At 32.1% G+C, this 23,996-nt stretch overlaps 2 protein-coding genes, 1 long non-coding RNA gene and 1 other non-coding gene across 4 annotated transcripts; 2 read left to right on the plus strand and 2 right to left on the minus strand.

The window, feature by feature from the left end:
• The first annotated feature begins 445 nt into the window (after positions 1 to 445).
• MIR530 (microRNA MIR530) lies at positions 446 to 526 on the plus strand. The gene has a single exon (NR_127278.1). It is a non-coding gene; the product is annotated as a microRNA MIR530 (primary transcript).
• Positions 527 to 3,766: 3,240 nt separating this feature from the next.
• On the plus strand, positions 3,767 to 7,161 carry LOC102605103 (zinc finger protein 593). The gene is made up of 3 exons (XM_006354304.2): positions 3,767 to 4,043; positions 4,136 to 4,198; positions 6,807 to 7,161. The coding sequence occupies exons 1-3, from the start codon at positions 3,850 to 3,852 to the stop codon at positions 6,910 to 6,912; spliced, it is 363 nt and encodes a 120-aa protein (XP_006354366.1). The 5' UTR covers positions 3,767 to 3,849; the 3' UTR covers positions 6,913 to 7,161.
• Positions 5,393 to 6,797, minus strand: LOC102604872 (uncharacterized). The gene is made up of 2 exons (XR_367815.1): positions 6,066 to 6,797; positions 5,393 to 5,429 (listed from the first exon to the last, which is right to left on the minus strand). It is a non-coding gene; the product is annotated as an uncharacterized lncRNA (long non-coding RNA).
• A 6,529-nt stretch (positions 7,162 to 13,690) lies between the features above and the next one.
• On the minus strand, positions 13,691 to 21,220 carry PMDR1 (P-glycoprotein). The gene is given in 10 exon segments (NM_001288390.1): positions 13,691 to 15,146; positions 15,523 to 16,237; positions 16,309 to 16,682; positions 18,209 to 18,432; positions 18,726 to 19,042; positions 19,131 to 19,390; positions 19,471 to 19,671; positions 19,768 to 19,943; positions 20,678 to 20,732; positions 20,841 to 21,220. Coding segments are annotated over 10 exon segments (3,948 nt in total). The 5' UTR covers positions 21,189 to 21,220; the 3' UTR covers positions 13,691 to 13,868.
• Positions 21,221 to 23,996: the final 2,776 nt, after the last annotated feature.

A 23,996-nucleotide genomic window follows, 5' to 3' on the forward strand; every position in this document is an offset into this window, starting at 1 on the left:
GGAGAACTGCTTCGTAATATAACTTTTTCATATTTATGATTCGAACTCAAAACCGTTGATTAAAGGCGGAACAATCAACTTCTACTTTTGAACTATACAACTAGAAGCTTCTTTCTTGAATGAAACTTATATATCCTATGTTTTTTTTTGTTTTTTTATTTATTTATTTATTTCATCTCTCCACGTGTTTGATTTGTTGTGTAGCTTACATCTTTTTGAGTCCATATCAAATCCCAAGAATTCACCACATCAATAATTATAAATAATACCAACACTCAATGCCACATATATGTGTGTGGGGAGAGGTTGTGAGAATATGAAGGCTCTTTCATGCTAGGCGTCCAGATCTATTATATTCGAGTCTTATTTTCATCACATTTACTATTATATTTACTAACGCTTCGTCCTAATGTAGACTTATTTCTATAAACAAGAGACATTTTTATCTGCATTTGCACCTGCACCTTAGTGAACGAATTTGTTAGCGTATAATTCATGCAGAAAGGTGTTGGTGCTCATGCAGACAAAAATGGTATCTTGGCCTTCCATTGGTTTCCCAATCTTTACCTTTCGAAGTTGTTGCACTAAGTGCAAGCATCGGTTGAACTTGTGTTGATGGGAGATAGCAGTATTCAACGAATTAATCGAGGTATAAGTTGACACTTATCTTTTTTTCTATAGTTAAGAAAATATTACTTTAGTAGATTTAATTTGCTCATCAAGATTCTTATTTGATTTTTCATTGCAATAATACAACTATTTAGGTGTTGACTCGCAACGAGGCAGACCCGTCTATCGAGATGATATAGGATATCAATGACATTGTGTTTCAAAGACGAATAATTACTTCTACACATTAAAGTTTGTGGTGAAATGAATAGAATTTCTTCACCTAAAATATAATTAGATGTTAGTCTTCGAGCAATAAGATGGTAAAATATCTGAACGTTTTCTTTTAATCGATCGTAAGTGACACGTATTCAGACAAAATGCACCGATAGTTCATTTTTGGGACAAATATTTAGTAATGATTCTCTTTTTATTTATCTTTTTACAATTTCTAAACCTTTTGAATCACGATTTAAAAATCTCTTTTAAACGAACTAAAAGATTTTATTAGACACTGATTTTAAACTTGTAAACGTTACCCAAAGGTCTAATATCTTATCAATCATTTAAGTTTATAAAATTACCTCATATTAGGCAGATATTTACCTAGAAAAAATTATATAGTAAAAATAAAATGATCAAACCAAATAAGAAGTTTTTTTTGATAATTGTAATTGAGAGGTAGGGGTGTTCACGGGCCGGTTTGGATCGGTTATTGATCAAAATCAAAATCAAAACCAAACCAACTTAATCGGTTTTAAAATTATCAAAATCAAACCAAACCAAATATAATATACATTTATCGGTTTGGTGGTTATCAGTTTCGGATTGGTTTGGTTCGGTTATTCGGTTATTAACCATACACAAAAATAAAAGAAACAATTCATTCAAAATGTGAAAAAAGTGACAACAATTCATTCAAAACGAAAAATAGTTAAAATGACTTAAATTACTGAACTTTCGATCACTAAATTTACTATCAATAAAGTTCTAAAATTCACTATATTGACCTAGAAGGAAGATACAATAACATTTTTAATCCCACAAAAAATTGTCATAGACACTCATATATATGAAATCAATAAGATAAATGTTTCTATCTTGGGCGTTTTTTGTTTTCAATAAGTAAATTTATAAAGTAAATTTTAATAAAAATATGTATAAGATCTTTAAAATTGTTTATAAAAATAATATATTAAGTATGTATATTAATAAAATATATGTATATAATTCATCGGTTCGGTTATTTCTTCGTTTTTTTCGAATAAAATCATAACCAAACCAAATACTATCGGTTTTCAAAAATATAAAATCAAATCAAACCAAACCCAAATAAAATCGATTTTATTTTATCAATTTAAATCGGTTCTTATACAAATTGTGAACACCCGTAGAGGTATGTGAAGAGATGATGTGCTATCCTTAGCCATGCACTTGTCAAGTGTATGGAAACCCTAATATTGAATTGTCATTTTCAATAGATTTTCTTCCTTATCCTAAATAATGCACACAGGACCAGCTCAATAGTATTTATTTATTGAGTTTAAAATATATAAGGTAAGAATTTTTTACCATAATAAGTTTAACTAGCAATCAGACGATTTCAAATATATCGTAATAATATATTCAGTGTGATTTTTTAAGTAAGGTTTGAAGAAAATGGTGTATACGTAACCTTGCTTCTATATTATAAAGATAAAAATGTTATTTTTAATAGACCTACAACTCAAGTAAAATATATATAAAAAATATGTACAGAAATAAAATATAATAGTAAAAAAGTTAGGTAAAAACAAAGGAGAAAGAGAATAATTGCAACAATAAGTAATACAGTATCTAAAGCAAAGAAAACAGTATGTATAATAATAACAAAATCGAATAATCTCGAACAAGGAGATTGTTGGATGTGTAATAAGAACAAGAAGGATAAGGAAAATGGCGTTTGACTACCTACTAACTTTCTACTCTAATCATCGATCTCCATATCCTTCTTTTAGGATCATGTATTCTTTGACAAGTTATGTATGTATCATGTCGTATCTAGTCACTTCTCCTTAATATTGTTTCGGTCTATCTACCTCTCTTCGTACCCACAATAGCAGCGGAGGAGCTACCCTAGAGCAAGGGTGTCAAGCGACACCCCTTCGTTGGAAAATTACATTGTATATATAGGTAAAAATTTGGTTTAATAAATATATATATAAGTTGAAGGTTTAGTGTAGTTGTTAATTAAGGGGTTGCAAAAACTACTTGAGATTGTGTGTTCTATCTTTATAGCAGCGGTTATATATTTTTACTTTATATTTTGACACCCCTAATAAAATTTTTGGCTCCGGCACTACACAATAGGCAACCTCTCAAACCTACTTGCTAGGCAACTCATGTGCATCTCCTCTTCTCGCTTCCTAACCATCTCAGTCCACCTCCATCATCTTGTCCACTGTGAAGATCACTTCCAACTTATCTTGAATATCTTCTTTTTAATTTTTTTCTCTCTTACAATATGAGCACACATCCATCTTAATATCTTTAAATTTTCTATTTTTATTTTCTGGATGTGTGAGTTCTTGACTGACTAATATTGTGTCATATACAACATAATTGGTTAAACAATCACTTTACAAAACTTACCTTTGAGTAATGGTGAACATTCTTATCACAATCCACCATATGCGAGCCTCCAATTCATCCACTCATTCTAATATGACGTGTAATAACACCACTAATCTCCTCATTTTCTTGAATTACTAACAAGTTACATGAGATACTTGAAAAATGTTTTGAGCCTTCTCCAAGTTTCGGCTCCTTCATGTATGTCTTTAAAAGACGAATAACTTATGTATAAATTAATTATACGAAGAAAAAAATATATAATCCAAATATTGTATTAACAATAGTATACCTTATATAAAGAGAAAAAAAAAAAGGCAACCGAATATTATACTTATGCTAGATTTTATGTGAGGATTATCCTTTTATCATTTTTATAATCAAATAATAATGTATAAAATTATGCAAATTTTTATACACGACTCTAACCAATAATCAAACGACCTCTAAATATTTTATTAAAATAATAATAATAATAATAATAATAATCTAAACAAGACCACGACCAAAGCGACGCCGTCCAGTATAGAAGTATATATAGATAAATTATCCCCTTTGAAATCACAATCTAGGGTTTCAAAAAAAATTCCCAATCCAATCGGAAAAAACCCTAATTCGCAGAGAGAAAAAATGGGAGGAAAGTGTCCACACAGGAGCGTGAAGAAGCGGAGATACTCTCACAAGCAATTTCGCCGTACAAAATTCCTTGTTAAAGGAGACGATGCTGTTTACGATGATCTGTTAAAGCCGGAGGAGCAACGGAAAGAGTTGCCCGTCGACGAAGATCTTCCCGGAATGGGTCAATACTACTGTATGCACTGCGAGTAAGATAAACTTCGCTGCTTTAATTTTCATGAAGTTTGGTTTTGTTTTTAATTTATAAAAAATGACTTCTTCTTTTTGTGTGTGTTTTTAGTCGATATTTTGCAAATGTTACTGTGAGGGATGAGCATTTCAAGACGAAGAAGCACAGGAAGCGGTAAGATGTTAATTGATTTTAGCTTAATTGTTAAATAATTGGAGAAAAAAATACTTTTTTTTTGTGTAGTTGTTGAGGTAATTATTGATTTCTTACTGCAACAACACCAAACCCACTATAATCTCACATGTGGGGTCTGGGGAGGGCAGTGCGCACACATACTTGCTCCTGCCTTGTGAAGGTAGATAGGTTTTTTCCCGATAGATTCCAGGTCCAAGTAAAGCATAATAACAAGTATTGAAAGGAAATACAGTAGTGAAGAAGTCATGCTAAAAATGAAGTAGGAAAGAATAGTAGCAACATCAAATAACACAGTAATTGAAGCAGATGAAACAACAAGCAATTATTGATTTGTTATGGGATGAATTTGTGTGAATAGATTGAAGTTAGGTGAGGATAGTTTCTTCTGATTATTACTGCGAGGTAATGAAGCTTAAATGCTGAGAATTGATGATTTGCTTGGATTTGATTTCCTTGACTTGCTTATAAAAAGCTATTTGTAGGAGACAAAGTAATTGTATTTTGTCTAGAGACTAGTGAGGGTACTGTAGTTGAAGGCAAACTTATTGACTTCAGAAGGATTAGTTGCTAAAAGGTGTTTCAGACTTTCAGTTAGATGTAGGCGTCCTAAGGCTGTGGCATAGCAATCAATGAATTGAGTAAAAGCAATGCAAGTCCTTTAAATTCCAGTAGAAACAAAAATTGTTTGGGTGATACCATTCCATCTGCCTAGGCTTTGGTGGCAGAGTTACCCAGTATTTGTGCGGGTTGGTGGTGGTAGTAGATGCTTGATGAAACAGTTGAGGTGCATTCAAACTGGCCTGAATCCATCGTTGCAAAAAAGAACTAATGCCTAGTGATATTCCTTCAGTATAAGACATCATTATCCTTAAGAGAATACGAAGTTGGACCGACATGCCCCAAACATTGTAATAGGAAGTAGACCCTCTTTATTTTGATCGGTAAGGAGTAACTTTTGTTATTAAGACACCAACAAAAGGTGATCCTGGGATAGTTATATCCAGAAGGAGACCATTCAAGTTGTAGTAATGGGCTATCCAATCAACATCGGTACCTATCCAATTGTCTTTGGGTGACCTTCTGAATGAGACAATCAGATATGGAAGAAGCTGGAGGAGAGCTTCTGAAGAGTCCAATCAACTTAGGTTGCTATCCATTTCCCAATTATTTTTGATTCCTTCTGAAAGTTGATAAGACAGCCATATCCTGTCTATTAAAAAAAGTACAATTGTTTTGAATGTTGTGAAACTGTATAAATTCAGAAAGAACCATGTCTTTTCAGACCAAAAACTTGTTTTCCTACCGGCCTCCTTTTATTGTTGAGTTTTCTTGAAAGAAATCCGACATGGCCTTGATGTGTTTCCAGATACCTTGACCAAGGGAGGGAGGAAAAGAAGTACGTTTCGATAAAATTCAACCAATTCCTTAGCAAATTTGGAGCTTCTTAGAGAGCAGGAATATATAATAGCGCTTTTGTCTGTCTATCATAGCATTCCTTATTATAGTATAACAAACAGTAGAATGCAAATTATAATGTCCCACAGAGTCCATTAGGAGTAGAGACAACCTTCTCTAAAATTTATTTTGAACTGACAAACTGGGGAAGGATGGAAAGCATGCCTGGCAACAACTAAACAAGCTCAAAGCTTTCAAAGGAAACATGGTCCTGGACCATCTTGATTCTTGCATTTTTGCCATCAAATTTTCTGGACAGATATAGGTCAATGGTCCAACTAACCAGGACCATGAAGTTTAGGGGTCGAGGACCATAGGAGATGTGCTTTTAGGGTTGTGTATTGTAGACTGAAGACCATCTCATCTGCTTGTACTACACAGTATCACATACCTGATAATTTGCTGTTAAACCATTTTGCCAACAAATAGTACCAGCTGATTCTCTAGAGAGTTCAATGTGTGTTAGTTTCAGAGATTGAAGAAGAATAGTGTTATTCTGTTTTGCATTATAGAATAACTTCGAGTAGTGAATTTGGCAGCAGTATTTGCTTAGTGTTCTTTGCAAGTTGCCTTTTTATTCTAGCCTGGTTGTTTTGACTGCATTGGGGCAACAAATGCTAATAGAGGTCATATACATTGTAGAGCCTCTACAGTCTTACACACTTGCAAGGACAGGGTGAACGAATAGATTAGCTTTTTGCAAGTGAATGGTGAAAAGAGAACTGGTGCTAATGAATGTGTGAAGTCTTGAACATACAAATTGTGTTTTATTCGTCTATCAGCTTCTCTATTTCCTTTGCATTGTCCAAGTAGGGATTTCTTGGATAATTCAACATGTCTCACATGGTAAATTGGAGGATTTTGTTTCAGAGGTACAACTTAAAACGTTAATGTAACAGAAACATAGGTGTTACAACTTGAAAATGTCACACATTATAAGTTGTAAACTGAGATGGTCGGGAACTACATATTCAATTTGATTTGGCCGTAAATAAATTAGATTTTCTGCTAGAAACATCCAATTTGAAGTGTATATGGTCCAAGCATACAAATTTGACTTATGAATTGTGAATCTGTGGCTTTAGTGATTATAGTTGGTAGTCTGAATAGTTTTGTACTTTTGTTTATGCAGTGTGAAAATAATGATGGGCCCTAAACCGCACACTCAACTTGATGCCGACTTAGCTGCTGGAATGGGCATGCCAGATAACGGTCCAAAGCTAATGTCAATGAGTTAGAGCTTCCCCCGTCCCTGTTTATAACTCAATTGGCACTGGTAGAAGAACCGTCTCTCTGTCTCTCTCTGTCTCCCGGTATAGTAAGTTTAGAAGATACTTAGCAGAGCGCATTAGCTTGGTGTTTCTTGTTTGGCCAAGATTCACTGAGATGATGCTAGCTAGTGACTGCCTATGTTTTGTTTCTGTTGTATCAAACCACAGATTGCTTAAAGAATCGTCGTCTTTGAATTAATATGCCAATTTATTCAATTTGGATTCGATAGCTAAACACTGAAAGAGCAGTAATTCGTTCAGCTTTTGTTAACCGGAATAATGCTTGATCATCAATCTTACAAGATGTCTCCTATCTAAAATTTGTGGAAGATCTTGTGAAGCATTGTACTTTAGATTGTAAATCAGATGAAAATAGATTACTACTGACCCAGAATTGTCATGTAACTTTCCAAACATGAAACTGAAAGTCATACATAGTTTTACAATTTTACAAAATTAAGAACCTTATAATGAACAAAATAACATGTTTAGCTATTAATTATTATTGTTAGAGTGGGCGCTTAGTAAATATTTGGTATTTGTATTGGTGGGAGGAACAAGTACCTGGTAAAATAGTTGAGGTGTACACAACTAATCCTGAATACCACTTTCGAAATTTTTTTGTATGTGGAATAATTTAGTACTTGTGACGGTAGAAGGTAGCAGATATTTTTATGAATAATCTAGGTGTGTGCAACCATAGTAAATAGTGAGTTTAATGTGGAATAATTTAGTACTTGTGACGATAGAAGGTAGCAGATACTCTTATGAATAATTGCGTGCAATCATAGTAATAAGTGAGTGATACTATGGGGGCTAATCCTTTGTTGTGTTTGTTTTATATTAGGTAATGAAATCATTCTAATTATAATCAATTAACAGAAACAATAATCTCATATATAGTATGCCCTAAAGCTTAAAGGTACAAAGTTGGATTAATATTACTATTATTATTTCATTTTTATGTTTGGACCAATTTAAATGTCCCAATTTGGGTACATTAGGCAATGTGTATATCATATACAATTATCTTAGTTTCTTCTAGTTGTATATAGACAATATAAAATGTATTCGTAAGGGTTTGTCAGAGTGGTAAACATTTTTTTCATTTTTAATGAGAAGTAACAATTTTTGAATCTAAATGCGGGACTTTTCGACGTTTGAATTAATTGAATTCGGATAACGGATACTAAGTAAAAAATCAATTGAAAAAAGAAATTTAAAGAGAAAAGAAAAAGGTAGTATAAACTACAAAGTAGTAGAGACATGAGTGTTAAGATCAGAATACCTACAGAGACGCACGTTATCAAAAGAAGAAGCAAAATATGCGATGGATTTTTCGAGAAATATACAAAATTTGAATCAAAGTTGAATCGTATTTTTCATGCTATCTTCGCCCTTACAATTAGGACTTTGATTCGATAGTAAAGACGTTACACGTGATTTATGGAACATATGTTACGAGTTCAACTCTATTACAAACAAAGTCAAGTATTTAAGTAAAAATACTCGTGATTTTGTAAATCTCTTTAAATTTCTATTTAATTTGAATTAATTTCAGATTGAAAAGGAATAAATTAAATTGAGGTACCATTAGGTGAAATGAATGAGATATCATGAGTAAAATAGAACTAAAAAACAAAAAAAATTGAAATGAAATGATTTATCAAAACTCATAAGCGGTAAAATAGAACTAAAAAACAAAAAAAAAAAATGAAACGAAATGATTTATCAAAACTCATAAGCGCGTGATTGTCAAATCAAACTTCAGACAAAATATTAAAAAATTTCTTGCACAAAGCCTAACTTCAGAGTCGTATACAAGTTTGTAACTTCATTTCCGTAAATTTGAAGTTTATTCTAAAACAACTAATCTTACAATAACGTATATACTTCATTCACGTCTTAAATATCGGTTCTGAAATCAGCTATTTGCTCACTTGACCTTTTACATTCGATCGTAGGGACAATACACATGATATGTGTGACGTAGGTCACCAGTTCGAACTCTATTATTATAAACAAGCCAAATATTTAAGTCGTAGAGAAAGGTAGAGGGACGAGTTCATACACTTTCGAAATTCCAAACGTGTACGCCAATTAGAATTATGATGACAAGAAAAAAAACAAATTGTTCAAAATTGCTTTTTACAACACTTTCTGACGCAAAATTTGTTTGTATTTTATGGATTTTTTCTTATTTGGGATTTTAATGATACATTTGAATAAGTCAAAAACATATGTCCAAAGCTCTTATGATGTATTTTTTTCGTTTTATTTTAGATACTATATTTTTTTTATTAATCTTTTTTTAAAATGACACAATTTTTATTTTTATTTTTTAATGAGAAGATTTAATAGTTATACAAATACAATGATATATTTCAGTTTATAAGTTAAAAAAAAATTATAAACACGCAAATATTATGAAACTTTTAAGATTATAAATTTTAAAATGATTTCTTTTGCCATTATTAAATCTCATTTTGACATGATTTTTGTTTTCCTGATTTTTGTTTTCAAAACAAGGTATGGTTAATTATATATGAGCTTTAAATTATTTTTAAATTATTATTCTTTTAAGATGAGCTTAGAAAAAGTGAATTTTTCTTTTTTCCACTTTCCAAACTTTTTAGTACTTTTTTTCAAGTTAGATGTAGAAGCAGATCTAGATTTAAAGTTTATTAATTTTTATAATAATTTGAAGTTAATATATAGTGAATATATGTATAGTTAAATATCTATAGATATTTTGTGACTATATATATGTAGAGTTTATGCAACTGTTAATAGATTCTCGTAAATCTATAGATAACATTTTGAATTATCACTGATTAAATGTATATTCAAAACACAATTTCAACTTCTAAATAATCTTCTTCTTTTTTTCACATATTTTTTTTTTATGTTCATTATTAAATCTCTGAAAAGTAGTACCAGTTGACTACAATAAATTAATATTCACTTTCAACATAAATTTGTCTTCAACTCTTTGTCTCTTTTTCTTATCTATTATATCTTTATTTCATAATACACAACTTGTTATTCACTTGAATGATTTTATTTCAACTCATATCTGTCATGTTTTGACTTAAGCATTTTGTTCAGATAGCCAATTACAAATATATAGGATCCAAATAATGTCATAGTGAAATATGCTTTCGGATCGTTTTTAGAATGTATAAAAATAATATTAATTATAGTATATATTAGTAACGTTGAAATTATTTATTATCCATAATTTGATCTAGTATATTAAGCCTGAAGAGATTTTATTTTTTAATTGTAATTTGTAATCTGTAATTTCACTAATATGATGTATAACTAATATATACGTTAGAAAAATAGTACCAAATAAGATATCAAATAATATCAAGGCTGATATATGTATTATTTTTTCAAATACATTCTACGAAGCAACTTCTTTGTGGTCAAGATATATAAGATAGTACACTGAATAAAGGTTCGTTTATTTAACTTCAATTATTAAATTTATTTACAAATACCCCTTGATTCAAGTTTTTTTTTTTTTTTTACCAATGTTGGAAAATAATGCCGTTGCCTTCATCATGAAAAAAAGCCATAATATAGCATCCCTTTCAACTTTATAAATGCCACATTTTTATGCAACTTTTCACTCCTGCGCCGCCTCTCCCACCACCAAGAAAATAACCCCACTATTATTATTATAAATATTCTATTATTATTATTATTATTATTATTATTATTATTATTATTATTATTATTATTATTATTATGTAATAATAGTACTCCAAACAAGTTTTTTGACCTAAATATAAACATATCTCACATTGTTTGATTTTTGTTTCTTTTTGCTATTAGACTCTTCTTTCAATCCTTTTTTTAATAAGGTTTTTCGCTCGATGTTCGGTATATATATTGAGATTTGACTAATTCTGAATTCGCGTATTACATGATCCATATTTGAGGATTGCGCTCCCAATAGAACTTATTTTATTCACAGAGATTCGAATTTAATTATGACATGTTTTAATTTTGTGTAGCTTGAATATAGTATTGTTATTTTATTATTTTTTCTTCCGAAACTGTTTCAATCTTGAGCAGAAGGTCTATCGAAAACATGAGTCGCTCTACCTTTAAGGCAGTAGCGGAGCCAAAATTTTCAATAATAGGTTCAAAATTTGAAAAAATAGACACACAAAGTTGCCAAAGGAGGTTCGACATCTACTATATATACCTAAAAAATTATTTTAACCGTGTATAAATAATATAATTTTTCGCCGAAGGGGATTCGGATGAACCCCTAGCTAGCAATAAGGTGGCTCCGCCACTGCTTTAAGGTAGAGGTTAGGTCAACATACACTATTCTTATCTTTTTTAGACCACAACATTGAATATATTATTATTATTGTTATAGAAACTCAATTTTAAAATATCTAATTGAGAATAGAGGAATTTCAACCGTTCCATTCCATCTCATGAATTATTAGTTGCTTTCTCTTCTTTTTTTTTAACACTCTTGCGCATGTGGTACCACTCACCACGTGAACCCCTTACATCAATTATGTTGTTTCCTATTCCTCCCCATTCTTCCACTTCCCATATCACTATCAACCTAGAGAGTGATAGGTGGATTTATCAGTTATATACATTGACAGTATAATAAATAATTTTATATAATTAGTATAATTTTATATGATTAATATAATTTAATTTGTTATAATAAGTTATTTACATATCGTTTATACTAGCGGTTAAGGGTGGATGTTTTAGCATTTGGTCCTTTATGTTATTGGTAAACTTAATTTTTGTGATGATTGATTAAATATATTTAACTTTAAATTATTTGGAATGTGCATCTTATAATCATTTGATTGTGAATATGGACAATTTTTGAGAGTTGGTAAATTTTTCTTTGTTTAATTATTCATGTGTTATGTTTAATTTGAATTTCTATTTCATATTTCAGGATAATATACTTGTATAATTTAAATATAATATATCTCTTACATAAAGGGATCAAAAACATATATCTTAAATTAATTAAAGATTAAATATATTGAATTATCTATCACAAGGACTAAAATTAAATTTATCAACAATTGACCGCGCAAATCTCATATCTTCGACGTTCAAACAAGTCGTACTATCTAAAGATGGTGAATTTTCTAGTGATGATCAGTGTAATTTAACATGTTATAAGTTATGACAAGTTATTTATCATTTATTCTAAGTTATCGGTTAATGTTATTAAATTAAGTTATTTATAATTATTTTTAAAATATTCTAATTATGTAAATATTTTCTATACGCATATCAGTAGATTAAACTTAAACTTTTTGACGATAGATGGTCCTTCTAGGGACACAATCAACATCAAACAGTCCAAAATTGCAAAAAGTAAAATGAAATCATATCTTGGCATGGATTATGACTTATAATCTTGTCTGAAATCCAACACTTTTAGGTCCCATATTTTATTAATCAACACAAACAAATTTTTTTATGAAAAGTGATCACAGACAAATTTAACAATCTTGATTATTAAGGTTTGTCATAATTAATGTTTGTAACAATTAGTACTAGTATTAATTAATTAGTAGGGTCTAGTTAGGTTGATTTGGTGGTGAATTGACAGGAGTGGGACACAAAAATAAACATGTCCAAAAATTTGTTTCTTCAAATTAAAGTTAAATATGTAACAATGTATCTTGTTTCAACCATTATGATGAATTTGTCTTGAAATAAAGGGGATGTACTAGGACTTTGTGGCCAAGCACATGACTAAAATCAATCATGTATAGTGTGTCTATTTATCTTTTGACCTTTCACATATTTTATTTATGATCGAGAAATTCATCTGAAGTCGGTTTGGATTAAGATGTGTTTGGAAGCCTCAAGCAAATGAGTATTTTACAGATAGCCGACAATCACTAATAATTGGTCAATTTGATTCTTTGGAAAAACTCGATTAATTTGGGAGATCGCTTTAGGAGGGCATATGACTATGGATGAATATATTGGATGGTTGGTCGATCACAACCTAACTATACCTATCGTCTTTTCTTTTGGATCAATATCAGTAGTTCATCCAATGATAACTTCTTAGGTTGAACCGGTCTATCCCTATGCCCAAAGCCTTTGAAACTTGAAGATTATGAGTTTGTAACCCTTCTCCACTTAAATACTAAACTTAGTTCACTTGGAGCACAGCTCGAACCTATGATCTAAGGTCATCTTTTGACCCTTTTTTATGAGTGTGGTATTTGAGCCAGTTTTCGCACTCCTCAATTGATTCGTATCTTTCCACAAGATACCTGCCACCTCACAACAGCAACAGGTACCAAGAAAATCTATCCATCAAGGCTACAACACATGAGATTTTTTTCCTCGGATGAAATTTAAACCTAAAATCTCATAATTCTCAACCACTTTATGGAGTAGCTAATGAACATTAGGCACTAAAAGTCCCCACAAAGATAGTGAAATGTCCCACTCACCCTTTTTCTTCCTTCCTACATTGTACAACGAAAGAAAAGCAATACAGTGCATAAAGCATTCTACGTTGTCATAGTTCAAGGAAGGATGTAAACAACCTACCCTAATACAAACATTAGTAGTTGCTTTCACAGCTCAAACCCATAACCTATAGGTCGCTCAAGGCGCCCCTTCTACATTGTACTACTACTACTAAATTGAGTTGATTTGATGTGTTCTCAGAAAAAAGAATGAAGTTTACTATGACCAAGGGATGAGTAAGAGTGAAAAATTGAAGGATAAATATAAATTTTGGATTAATGCACATATTATACTATACTATACTAGAAACAGTGAACAAGAAATTAGCAGTCCAAAAAATAATAAGGGTGTTACACAAGGTATACTCCTTTTTTTTTCTACTGGTATTTTTTTCATTTTGAGCTTCAATTCGCGTTTTCTTCTCAATCTTGATCTTCCTTAGGATGCGAGGAAGACGTTGATCCTGTTGCCATATTCACAGCTTCTCCGTGTGTAAATCGTTGTAGTTGTATCATACGCGCATAAATACCATCTGAGTAGTTTTTCAACAGATGAGAATGAGAACCTTGTTCTGCTACTTTCCCATCGTCTATGACCGCGATCACATGTGCATTTCTGATTGTGGATAGCCTATGTGCAACAACAATAGTGGTCTTACCTGCACAAGCGCGATCCAATGCTTCTTGTACACATCTTTCAGACTCTGCATCAAGTGCACTTGTTGCTTCATCTAGCAGCATTAGCTCGGCTTTCCTTAGGAAAGCACGAGCAATGGCGATTCTTTGCTTTTGTCCACCAGACAATTGAACTCCCCTTTCTCCGACAAATGTTTTGTATCCATCAGGCAATGCAGATATGAACTTGTGGGCGTTTGCCAAGGTTGCTGCTTCGGTTATCTCAGCTTCAGTTGCTGACTCATGTCCATACGCGATGTTTTCATAGATGGTGGTAGCAAAGAGGCAAGGTTCTTGTGGCACTACAGCAATGTGTCTTCTCAAGGATTTAAGGTTGTACTTACGAATATCCTTGCCATCGATGATGACACGTCCAGATGATGGCTCGTAGAACCGCTCTATAAGTGAAATGACTGAGCTCTTTCCACATCCACTTGGTCCAACAAGAGCAAGAGTCTTTCCAGCTCGAGCACGAAGATTCAAATCACGGAAAATTGACACGTCGGGTCTAGTGGGATATGAGAAGTCTACATGCTTAAATTCCACTTCACCACGAAGACGATCGGGGACAGCGGTGGCATCTGGATCATCCGGCTCAACTTCTGTTTTACGGTCAAGGAGTTCGAAAACAGAACGCATTGCTCTGCCACCCTTGATGAAGTCAGGAGCTAAGGTCAATGTTTCGGCTGCACCATTAGCAGAAACCATGAGCACCATGAAAACACGGATCGTCTTCGAGAAGTCAGAGATCCCGTGCTTGACAAGCCAGGAGGCATACCAAAGGCCAAGGGCATAGGAAGCATAAAGCAAGAATTGAGCAATCCCATAACCACTTCCCGCAATCTGTCCCTTCCAGAAGCAACGCCTAAGAGGAATTTGGAGGCTGGAGTCGAAAAGATTAACTATTTTCGTCTCCGAATTAAAGGCAGCAACTGTTCTTACATTAGCTACAGCTTCTCCAGCAAGTTGTGTGGCCTTGGCATGAGCAGCTTCCAAGTCCCCTGAGAATCCCTTCATGAACATTTTCTGTTGGGAGACGCAAATAATTCAGCACACAAAGAACCTATAATCTAAAATGGAAGTGTCTTAATGAATCTCCGTCCCAATTTATGTGAACACGTTTGACTAGGAATGGAGTTTAAGAAATGAAATGAATATTTTTAAAACTTGCAGTCTAAAATAAGTCATAGTTAATTTGTGTGCATATATATCATCTCACTAAGGGTAGAATGAGCAGTTTAAAGTCAAATTGTTACTAAATATAGAAAGGAGTTATGCTTTTTTTTCGACTGACCAAAAAGGAGAGAATGTCACGTAAATTGGGACGGAGGAGTATACAGACACAGGAAATGTCTTAATGAAACATTGATCTTTTTAATTGAGTCTCCATGAACTCACTCACCTGTAAAACTGTTGCTGCAACGACCACAGGGAAGACCCCAATGAGGACGAGGGCCAGACGCCACTGCAATACGAATCCTGCAGTGCATGCGACTAGCATGAGAGCTGAGTTCTGCATAATGACGGAGATTCTATCCCCGATGGCTGACCTAACATTGTTGGCATCCAGAGAGAGCCTAGCTGCAATTCTTGAACTATCGTTCTCTTCCTGATCGAACCACGCCATTTCCATTTTAAGCACTGCTGCCAGCATTTTCTCTCTCACCCGTTTTGTCAAATTCTCCCCCACTACATCCCAGTAGTAATGTTGTAGAGTGTTAAAAATGAGTGCAGCTGATGAAACTCCAATCAAAAGATAACAGTATTTCGCAATTTGTTTGCTCATGTAAGCATGATCCGGATTGTAGTACACGCTAAGAACAGCACTCAAGACGTATGCAAAGAAAGCACTAAGTGAACCACAGATGACAGAGCCTATAGAACCAATTAAAGCATAAGTCCACTCAGGAGAGTTCATTTTTGCAAGCCGGCCAAACGAACTAGCTTGGTCCTTGAATGCAAGCTTTTCATTTCGGTAATTAGAATATGCAGCATCAAGGGAGAGGCTGAAGTCCGAGGTAGAAAAGTCAGACAACCGGCGGGAGTATGGTGATCGACCATAGGAAGAGTTTCTAGTGATGATTGGTGAGCTTACGGAGTTCCTTGCACTCGAGGGCCTGTGGGAAAAAGAGCATTATGATTCTCGTCTTTAGTTTAAGGTGTAATATTATTATTTGGATAACTATACCTTGCACTGCTCTTTCTGGCATTACTAAGAGCGGTTTCATGAGCTGCTTCTTGCATTTTGATGAGCTTGGCATACATACCATTCTCTCCTTTACTCATAAGCTCATCGTGGCTTCCAATCTCCGAGACACTGCCTTGTTGTAGTACAGCCACCAGGTCAGCCTTCCGGATAGTAGACAGCCGATGAGCAATCACAAGAGTCGTTCGTCCGATCATGAACCTGTCTAGAGCCTCCTGCACTAGTTTTTCCGATTCAGAATCTAAAGCACTAGTTGCTTCATCTAAAAGAAGGATGGCCGGGTTTTTAAGCATGGCCCTTGCTATAGCAATCCTCTGCTTCTGTCCACCCGATAATTGTAATCCTCTCTCCCCTACCTGCAATGTCCAAATACACATTTTCACATTCTATAGGTCTAACTCGAAACATGTACCCCATGATTTACTAAATAGTAATATACTTTAAAGAAAAACGATGAACGTTAATCACAGAAATAATGACTATGATTCATGCCACACCCGTCTATCACAAGGCTCGAGAGAGGCAACGTACTCATCAAAATTAATTAATATCTTACGTCATACATGTTGCAGCTCAAACTTCATTTTACTCTCAGATTAACAAATAAAAGTTCGATATCTGACTACAACGTAACATCTCATAGACAAATCAAGTAAAACTAGTGATCACAGTCCAGTAACTATCTCCAGCTTTCATCAACTTGTTACACTTTCCGTTCAATTATATTTTTTAATCGATCCAACGAAATGCACCCCCCCCCCCCCAATATATGTTTTTCCTCAAAAAAATTTAAAAAATTCTAATGCATTTATCTTCTAGTGTCAACCCTCCAACTACTAACATTACAAACAAAGTCTTTTGTTCTCACATGAATAGATAAAATAAAATTTGTTCCTGCACATGCACTGTTGACTGAAAACCCCATGTTACCTATTTCTTAAATGAAATGATCAGTCCCCTACACACATTGACTTCATTAAAATAATGTTAGGTTTGTTTGTTGACCAAACAAAACAATTTAAATGAAGAAGAAAAAAAAGCATCTTTGCAAATAATTTACAGTAAAATGTACCTTCAAAGCTATAGAAATTTGACCATTCAACACAACCAATGAATTTGGCTTTGCCTAAGGCTAAAGTCATCCTTTAGATTAAAAAAAAAACTTTGCCTTTGACTAAGGAAACCCTTTTGATACATGATAGTACATGTCTGTTGCTCTGACTCTCGAAAAATTTTGTCGTAATCGTGTCAGATCCTTCAAAATGCACTACTTTTGGAGGATCTGATATGCATCCGACAACATTTTTTAAAAAGTCCAAGAAACTTAATAAGTTTGCATCAATCTTTGTAGTCCCTAGTGGTCCCACTTGGACCAAGATAAATGCCAACTAGATTTTAGTTATATTTATTTTAGAGCTTAGACACTCTCTACCATCAAACCTTATATCCAATCCATCTTCCATAAACTTAGTGGGACCAGCATGAGTGATATTATATGGTCACATATTAAATAGCATATGGAATGTACAAGAAATTTTTAACATTTAATGATACATCTGCTAAATCTTTATTAATGCTGCATAATTGGTTGAATCTAAAGTAGCTATATTTCTATTTGGTAAATACTCCCTCAGTTTCAATTTGTTTGTCTTACTTTCATTTTAAGTCCGTTTCAAAGAGATAGTATCCTCCCTTTTTTGGCGACTATTTAATTCTAACTTCCCACATGGCATATTTAAAACCACAAGATTAAAGGATATTTTGGTACATTCCACATATCTTTACTTTAAGACAACAAGATTCAAAAGTTTTACTTGCTTTCTTGAACTTCATACCAAGTCAAAACCAGACAAACAAATTGTAATTTTTTTAGTTAGCTAACCTGAGTATCAAAGCCATCAGGAAGTTTGATTACGAAAGAATGGGCATTGGCAACTCTAGCAGCTTCTTCGATCTCAATTTGTGTTGCATCTGGCCTTCCTAATAGTATGTTTTCTTTGATGCTTGTTGCGAAAAGTGCTGGTTCTTGGCTTACAAGGCCAATTTGCTGCCTTAGCCATTTCAATTTCAGTGTCTTTATGTCATTTCCATCAAGCATAAGTTGTCCTGCATAAAGACTAATTATTAGCTTGAGATGTTCATACATTAAATATGTTGCTCGGACTCTCCGAAATTGTTGCCCCCATGTTGGATTCTCCAAAATGCCCTACTTTTGGAGTATCCGGCATGCATTTTGAAGAGTCCGAGCAACATAGCATGATAACTAAACATGTCTCCACATAAACACATGGACTTAATGAAATTCACTTTCAACTGCCAGACATTTCATTAAAGTTGCCCATCACATTGCTAATATTGAATTCAATAATGAAGTAGTAATTGTTGCAAAGTTGTGCTACCTGAGGTGGGATCATAAAATCTTTCGATAAGGGATACCACAGTGCTTTTCCCCGAACCACTGCTTCCGACTAAAGCGATGGTCTTTCCAGCTGGAACAACGAGGTTGAAATTGTTGAGAATCTTGATTTCAGGCCTTGAAGGATAAGAGAACTCGACATTCTTAAGCTCTAGCTGGCCACTAACAGTGTCTAACTCCAACCCCGTCTTGGCGTTTCTGTCGACGCTTGGCTTATGATCGATAATCCGGAAAATCTTGGCAGCTGCAACTCTAGCTTTTGCAAATGCAGTCATGCTAGGGGCAGATTGTCCCAATGCCCTATCAAATGAAGGAGAAATATTTAAGCAACTATAACTTCTTCTAATAAAAAAAATCGACATATTTACGAACAAAGCTTAGTACTCACAATCCACCAATCATGACTGCAAACATTGTTGCTATGGCAAGACCTCCATTGGTGAAATGATGTCTAACTAAATAGCCCCCATACCATAAAAGAAGAGCATAACAACAGAAAACAGTAAAATATGTAGCTCCAAGTCCTAATCCTTTTGAAAATCCACTCTTATATCCAATCTTTTGAGAAACTCTAAGTGCTGCTGTGTATGCTTGCAATGCTTTTGCCTCACCAACAAACACCAATACCGTCCGAATTTGAACTACTGTCTGTAAATAAGCTTCACTTCAGCAAATCAAGTAGCAAAAAAACACCTTCATTTCACAAAATTTGTATAATTTTTTCTTACCTGTTCAACAATGTTCCCTGCCTTTGAAAGTGCTTCTTGACTTTGACTTGACAATTTGGCTGATGTCACAGTGTAGATAGCACCAATTACAGCAATAAGTGGAACTACAGCAAGAGTAACTAGAGCTAATTGCCATACTGCTGTAAATCCCACCACAAATCCAGACAAAAATGTAGCCATATAATGAATGAAATTGCCCAACTGCAATAAAACACAATACAAAAAGCTTATCAGATCCTTAAACTACACACCCTTTTTCCCAAAAAGAAAACAAAAAAGTTCATCTAGTATGTTCACCTTCTCACTAATGGCTTCTTGGACCACTACAGCATCAGTGTTAATTGCAGAAACAACATCAGAAGTTCTAACTTCAGTATCAAAATATTGAATATCTTGGTTCAAAGCAGCCTCTAAGTATTTGATCCTCATCTTTGTTGTTTGTCTCTCACCAGTCCACATCCAGCATGATATCTCTGGCAAACCATTACCAAAATCCAATTCCACATCAACAAAGAATCCTCAAAACCAATTCTTGAAAGCAAAAAAGATTCAATTTTTATGAAGTTCCCAATTCTTGAAATCAAAAAAGATTCAATTTTTATGAAGTTCCTAATTCTTGAAATAAAAAAAGATTCAATTTTTATGAAGTTCCTAATTCTTGAAATAAAAAAAGATTCAATTTTTATGAAGTTCCTAATTCTTGAAATAAAAAAAGATTCAATTTTTATGAAGTTCCTAATTCTTGAAATAAAAAAAGATTCAATTTTTATGAAGTTCCTAATTCTTGAAATAAAAAAAGATTCAATTTTTATGAAGTTCCTAATTCTTGAAATAAAAAAAGATTCAATTTTTATGAAGTTCCTAATTCTTGAAATAAAAAAAGATTCAATTTTTATGAAGTTCCTAATTCTTGAAATAAAAAAAGATTCAATTTTTATGAAGTTCCCAGTTCTTGAAATAAAAAAAGATTCATTTTTTATGAAGTTCCTAATTCTTGAAATAAAAAAAGATTCAATTTTTATGAAGTTCCTAATTCTTGAAATAAAAAAAGATTCAATTTTTATGAAGTTCCTAATTCTTGAAATAAAAAAAGATTCAATTTTTATGAAGTTCCTAATTCTTGAAATAAAAAAAGATTCAATTTTTATGAAGTTCCTAATTCTTGAAATAAAAAAAGATTCAATTTTTATGAAGTTTTTTTCTTTACCTGCCCATGAAGATGCCCATATTGCAGCACCCACCACAAGAAAGTAAAATGCATACTGCATAACACAAAAAAAAAACTCAAAACATTATCAATAAACTAAATTTAACTATAGCTTACTTTCACTTTCACTCAACTAGTGAAAATTTGATGTCTCTTTTCTTACCTTTAAAACTTCTTGAGTCATCTTATCAACATCATTAGCATAAGAGCCAAAAGAATTAACAAGATCAGCAAAGAATCTAAGAAACAAAGGCAAAGAACATCCATGGACAAAAGCACCAAGTGAACCAATTATCATTAGTACACAATCCAAACCATCAGCAAATCTAAAAAGTTCACCAAAACCAACTGCTGGTGGTGGACTACTTGGCTTCTCCACATCACCCCCTTCTTCTTTTTTAACCTCCATTCTTGTTTCTTCAAATTGATGACTATTTGTTGTTGTTGTTGTTGTTGTTGTGGGGGTGTTTGAATTTTTGTCTTCAGATACAACAAGTTCAACACCTTGCATTTCAGACCATTTCCAATGTTCAATGGTTTTTATCTCCTCAGAATCTTGTGACATTGCTTTGCAAAATGAAAACTTACAAAACACACCCACACTATGTAGTTCTTTTTTTGCTTTTCCACCCCCCTCAACACCCCCATCCCACCCCCACTCCACATACACAACTTTTTAAATAATTTTTCTTGTTTCTTACTCCAATTTTTTATTTTTTTTTTACTATTCCTAGTCATATTTTTCTACTTCACCATTGACTTTGATTTGGAAAAAATTGATCTTTTTTTTTTTTTTACTGTATGTACTTTTTTAGCATTGGAGTAGGGTGATGGTTTCCTGGTTTTTTTTTACTATTTTAGTTACTAAAATAGGAAGGTTGGATATGATTGAATTACTCGGATGGTAAGTATTTATCATTTTTAATTTAAAAGTTGAAAGTTTGAATTAAAATAACTTTTTTTAGTATGATATATATATAAACACTCAAACTTCATCTTAATCCGTAAATGTAAGTAAGTATTTCAATTTTGAGAGTACATATTACATTAATTTAATCTCAATTGGCATAGACAAACGTGACACATAAATTTCGAAGATATTTAACTAGATAATTATTTTGTAAAAAAAAAAAAAAAAAAAAAATTTCATTACATTAATTTAATCTCAATTGGCATAGACAAACGTGACACATAAATTTCGAAGATATTTAACTAGATAATTATTTTGTAAAAAAAAAAAAAAAGAATTGACAGATGATGAGAGCAGCCTATAGAAAGAGAGAGTGTGTGTGAACTTAAGCATCCGACAAGAAATACTGTGTGTAAACTGAAGATTGGGTTTTTTTGACCAGAAAAAACATATAGTTTCAATTTGGCGGTGGTTAAAAAAAATTAAATTATAATTAAAATATTTTTATAAGAATTTTTTTTTGTTTTGTTTTTTCTGAACATTAATAATAATCTACTATCATTTTCACACATTAGAAATGCATATATGTAGTTAATATTGGAGTACTATTTTTTGACTTTGAGGGAACTGTTTGATTTTTTTACTTTGTAGTGGTAATTAATATTGTAAAAATAAAATTATGTTTTTTTGCATTGATAGTACAATAACTTTTTTAAATATAATTAATTAGTTTTTAAATGTGTAAATCAATAATTCAAATCACATTAAAAGATGAGGCATTTCTTGTGTGTGTAAATCAATTAACATTTTATATATATATTATATCTAAATTCATAGTTATAAAAATACAATAAATTTATTTAAAATTATCAGACTTAAATCTTAAATTAGTCTCTATCAATGTATAAAACTGGATTTTTTCATATTTATGGAATAATATTCCTTCTTTTATTTAGAGCTCTTCTTAATTAATGGTCAAAGCACCATTTTAGCCCATTTTTATTTGTTTCTATATATGGAGTAGTTTACCATAACGAGTATAGTAATATTGTATTACTTTCTCTGTTCACTTTTATTTATACTTTACAAATTTAAAAATAAAATAAAATTATTAAGTGTTTTAATACAATATCAATAGTAATTGATGTTTACTTTTATGTCTTGTTAAAAATGATTAATAAAAACAAATTATTAATATGATGAATAAGTAAAAATAAAGATGAGTAATTGTTTGACTGTTTTTTTTTTTGGAGTCAATTCACTTGGCTGCTTTTCCCCAAAATGAAAAAAAAAAAAATCTTGGATGATGGAAATGTGTTATTATATGTACATGTTAGTATTAAATTCCCCCTAATTAGGGTCAAATTTAAATTACATAAGAATGCATATAACTTCTTTTTGTTTCCTGTAATTGTGCTATATTTGGGAATTTTTTTTAAAAATATTTTAATTAATTTTATGAGATGAAAACAAATTATATAATATTTTATTTCTATTGAGATTTAAACATTAACTTCATAATTCTTGACCTACTTCGTTAACTGGTCATTTAAAAAAAAGTTTTTTCCACCTTAGTTGGTGAATAAAATTCCCCAAAGTTGAATACAACTAATGATTGTGTTACAGACATAAAAAAAAAAGAGTTGGATCTAATGAAATTTCCACTACATTTTTTGTCCAAATTCCTTCATCTTTAAGCTTTTTTTTTTTTTTTTGTCAGATTAACACCACATACTTCCACCAATATCATTTTAGTACCTTCAAAAATAAATAAAAGTTAATAATGACTTTTAATTGGCTTAATATAAGATACCATTAGGTATATTTTTGCTAACACTTGTCAGAAAATCACCAAAAAATCTGCGGATTCCTATTCTTTTTTTTACATACTTTAAGGAAAGCCAAAAATAAAATTTTAAAAAAAATGACAGCAAATTTGTTGGATTCAAGAATTCTGATAACCAATAGTAGTATTGTACTGAAAATTAGTTAATAATTAAAAAAAAAAAACAAGTTAAATGGGATTTTATTACTCTCACGATTTGAGTTCATGTGACATAATTTCTTTTAACAGACAAACTTCCTTATAATGACGTTATTGTGATTGCTATTGAGAAGTGTTATTACAAAAATCATATAATATAACATAAGATGAAATAAATTTTGAATTGTTATAGAAAATGATCGTCATAGAAAGGTCAGACTAGGTACATATATTTGAATCACTAACGACATCGTTTGTCCGTTGAAGTATACCTTTTGTACAAAAAGAAATTATTCTAAACATAGTACCGTTAAACTTCTCTATAACGAAGTCATTTGTCCAAATACTTTCGACAGCTATTGTCACGTTGTTACAAATAACATATCAAAGAACATAATGTAAAATCGATTTCAAAGAAAATCAAG

This window comes from Solanum tuberosum, unplaced genomic scaffold, assembly GCF_000226075.1.
Source record: "Solanum tuberosum cultivar DM 1-3 516 R44 unplaced genomic scaffold, SolTub_3.0 scf00177, whole genome shotgun sequence".
Classification (NCBI taxonomy): domain Eukaryota; kingdom Viridiplantae; phylum Streptophyta; class Magnoliopsida; order Solanales; family Solanaceae; genus Solanum; species Solanum tuberosum.

Bases quoted from the DNA above. Each gene is read 5' to 3' on its own strand.
- LOC102605103 (XM_006354304.2), top strand. From the start codon at position 3,850: ATGGGAGGAAAGTGTCCACACAGGAGCGTGAAGAAGCGGAGATACTCT. The intron at 4,044-4,135 runs GTAAGATAAACT...GTGTGTTTTTAG, and splicing joins TACTACTGTATGCACTGCGA to TCGATATTTTGCAAATGTTA. The intron at 4,199-6,806 runs GTAAGATGTTAA...TTGTTTATGCAG, and splicing joins ACGAAGAAGCACAGGAAGCG to TGTGAAAATAATGATGGGCC.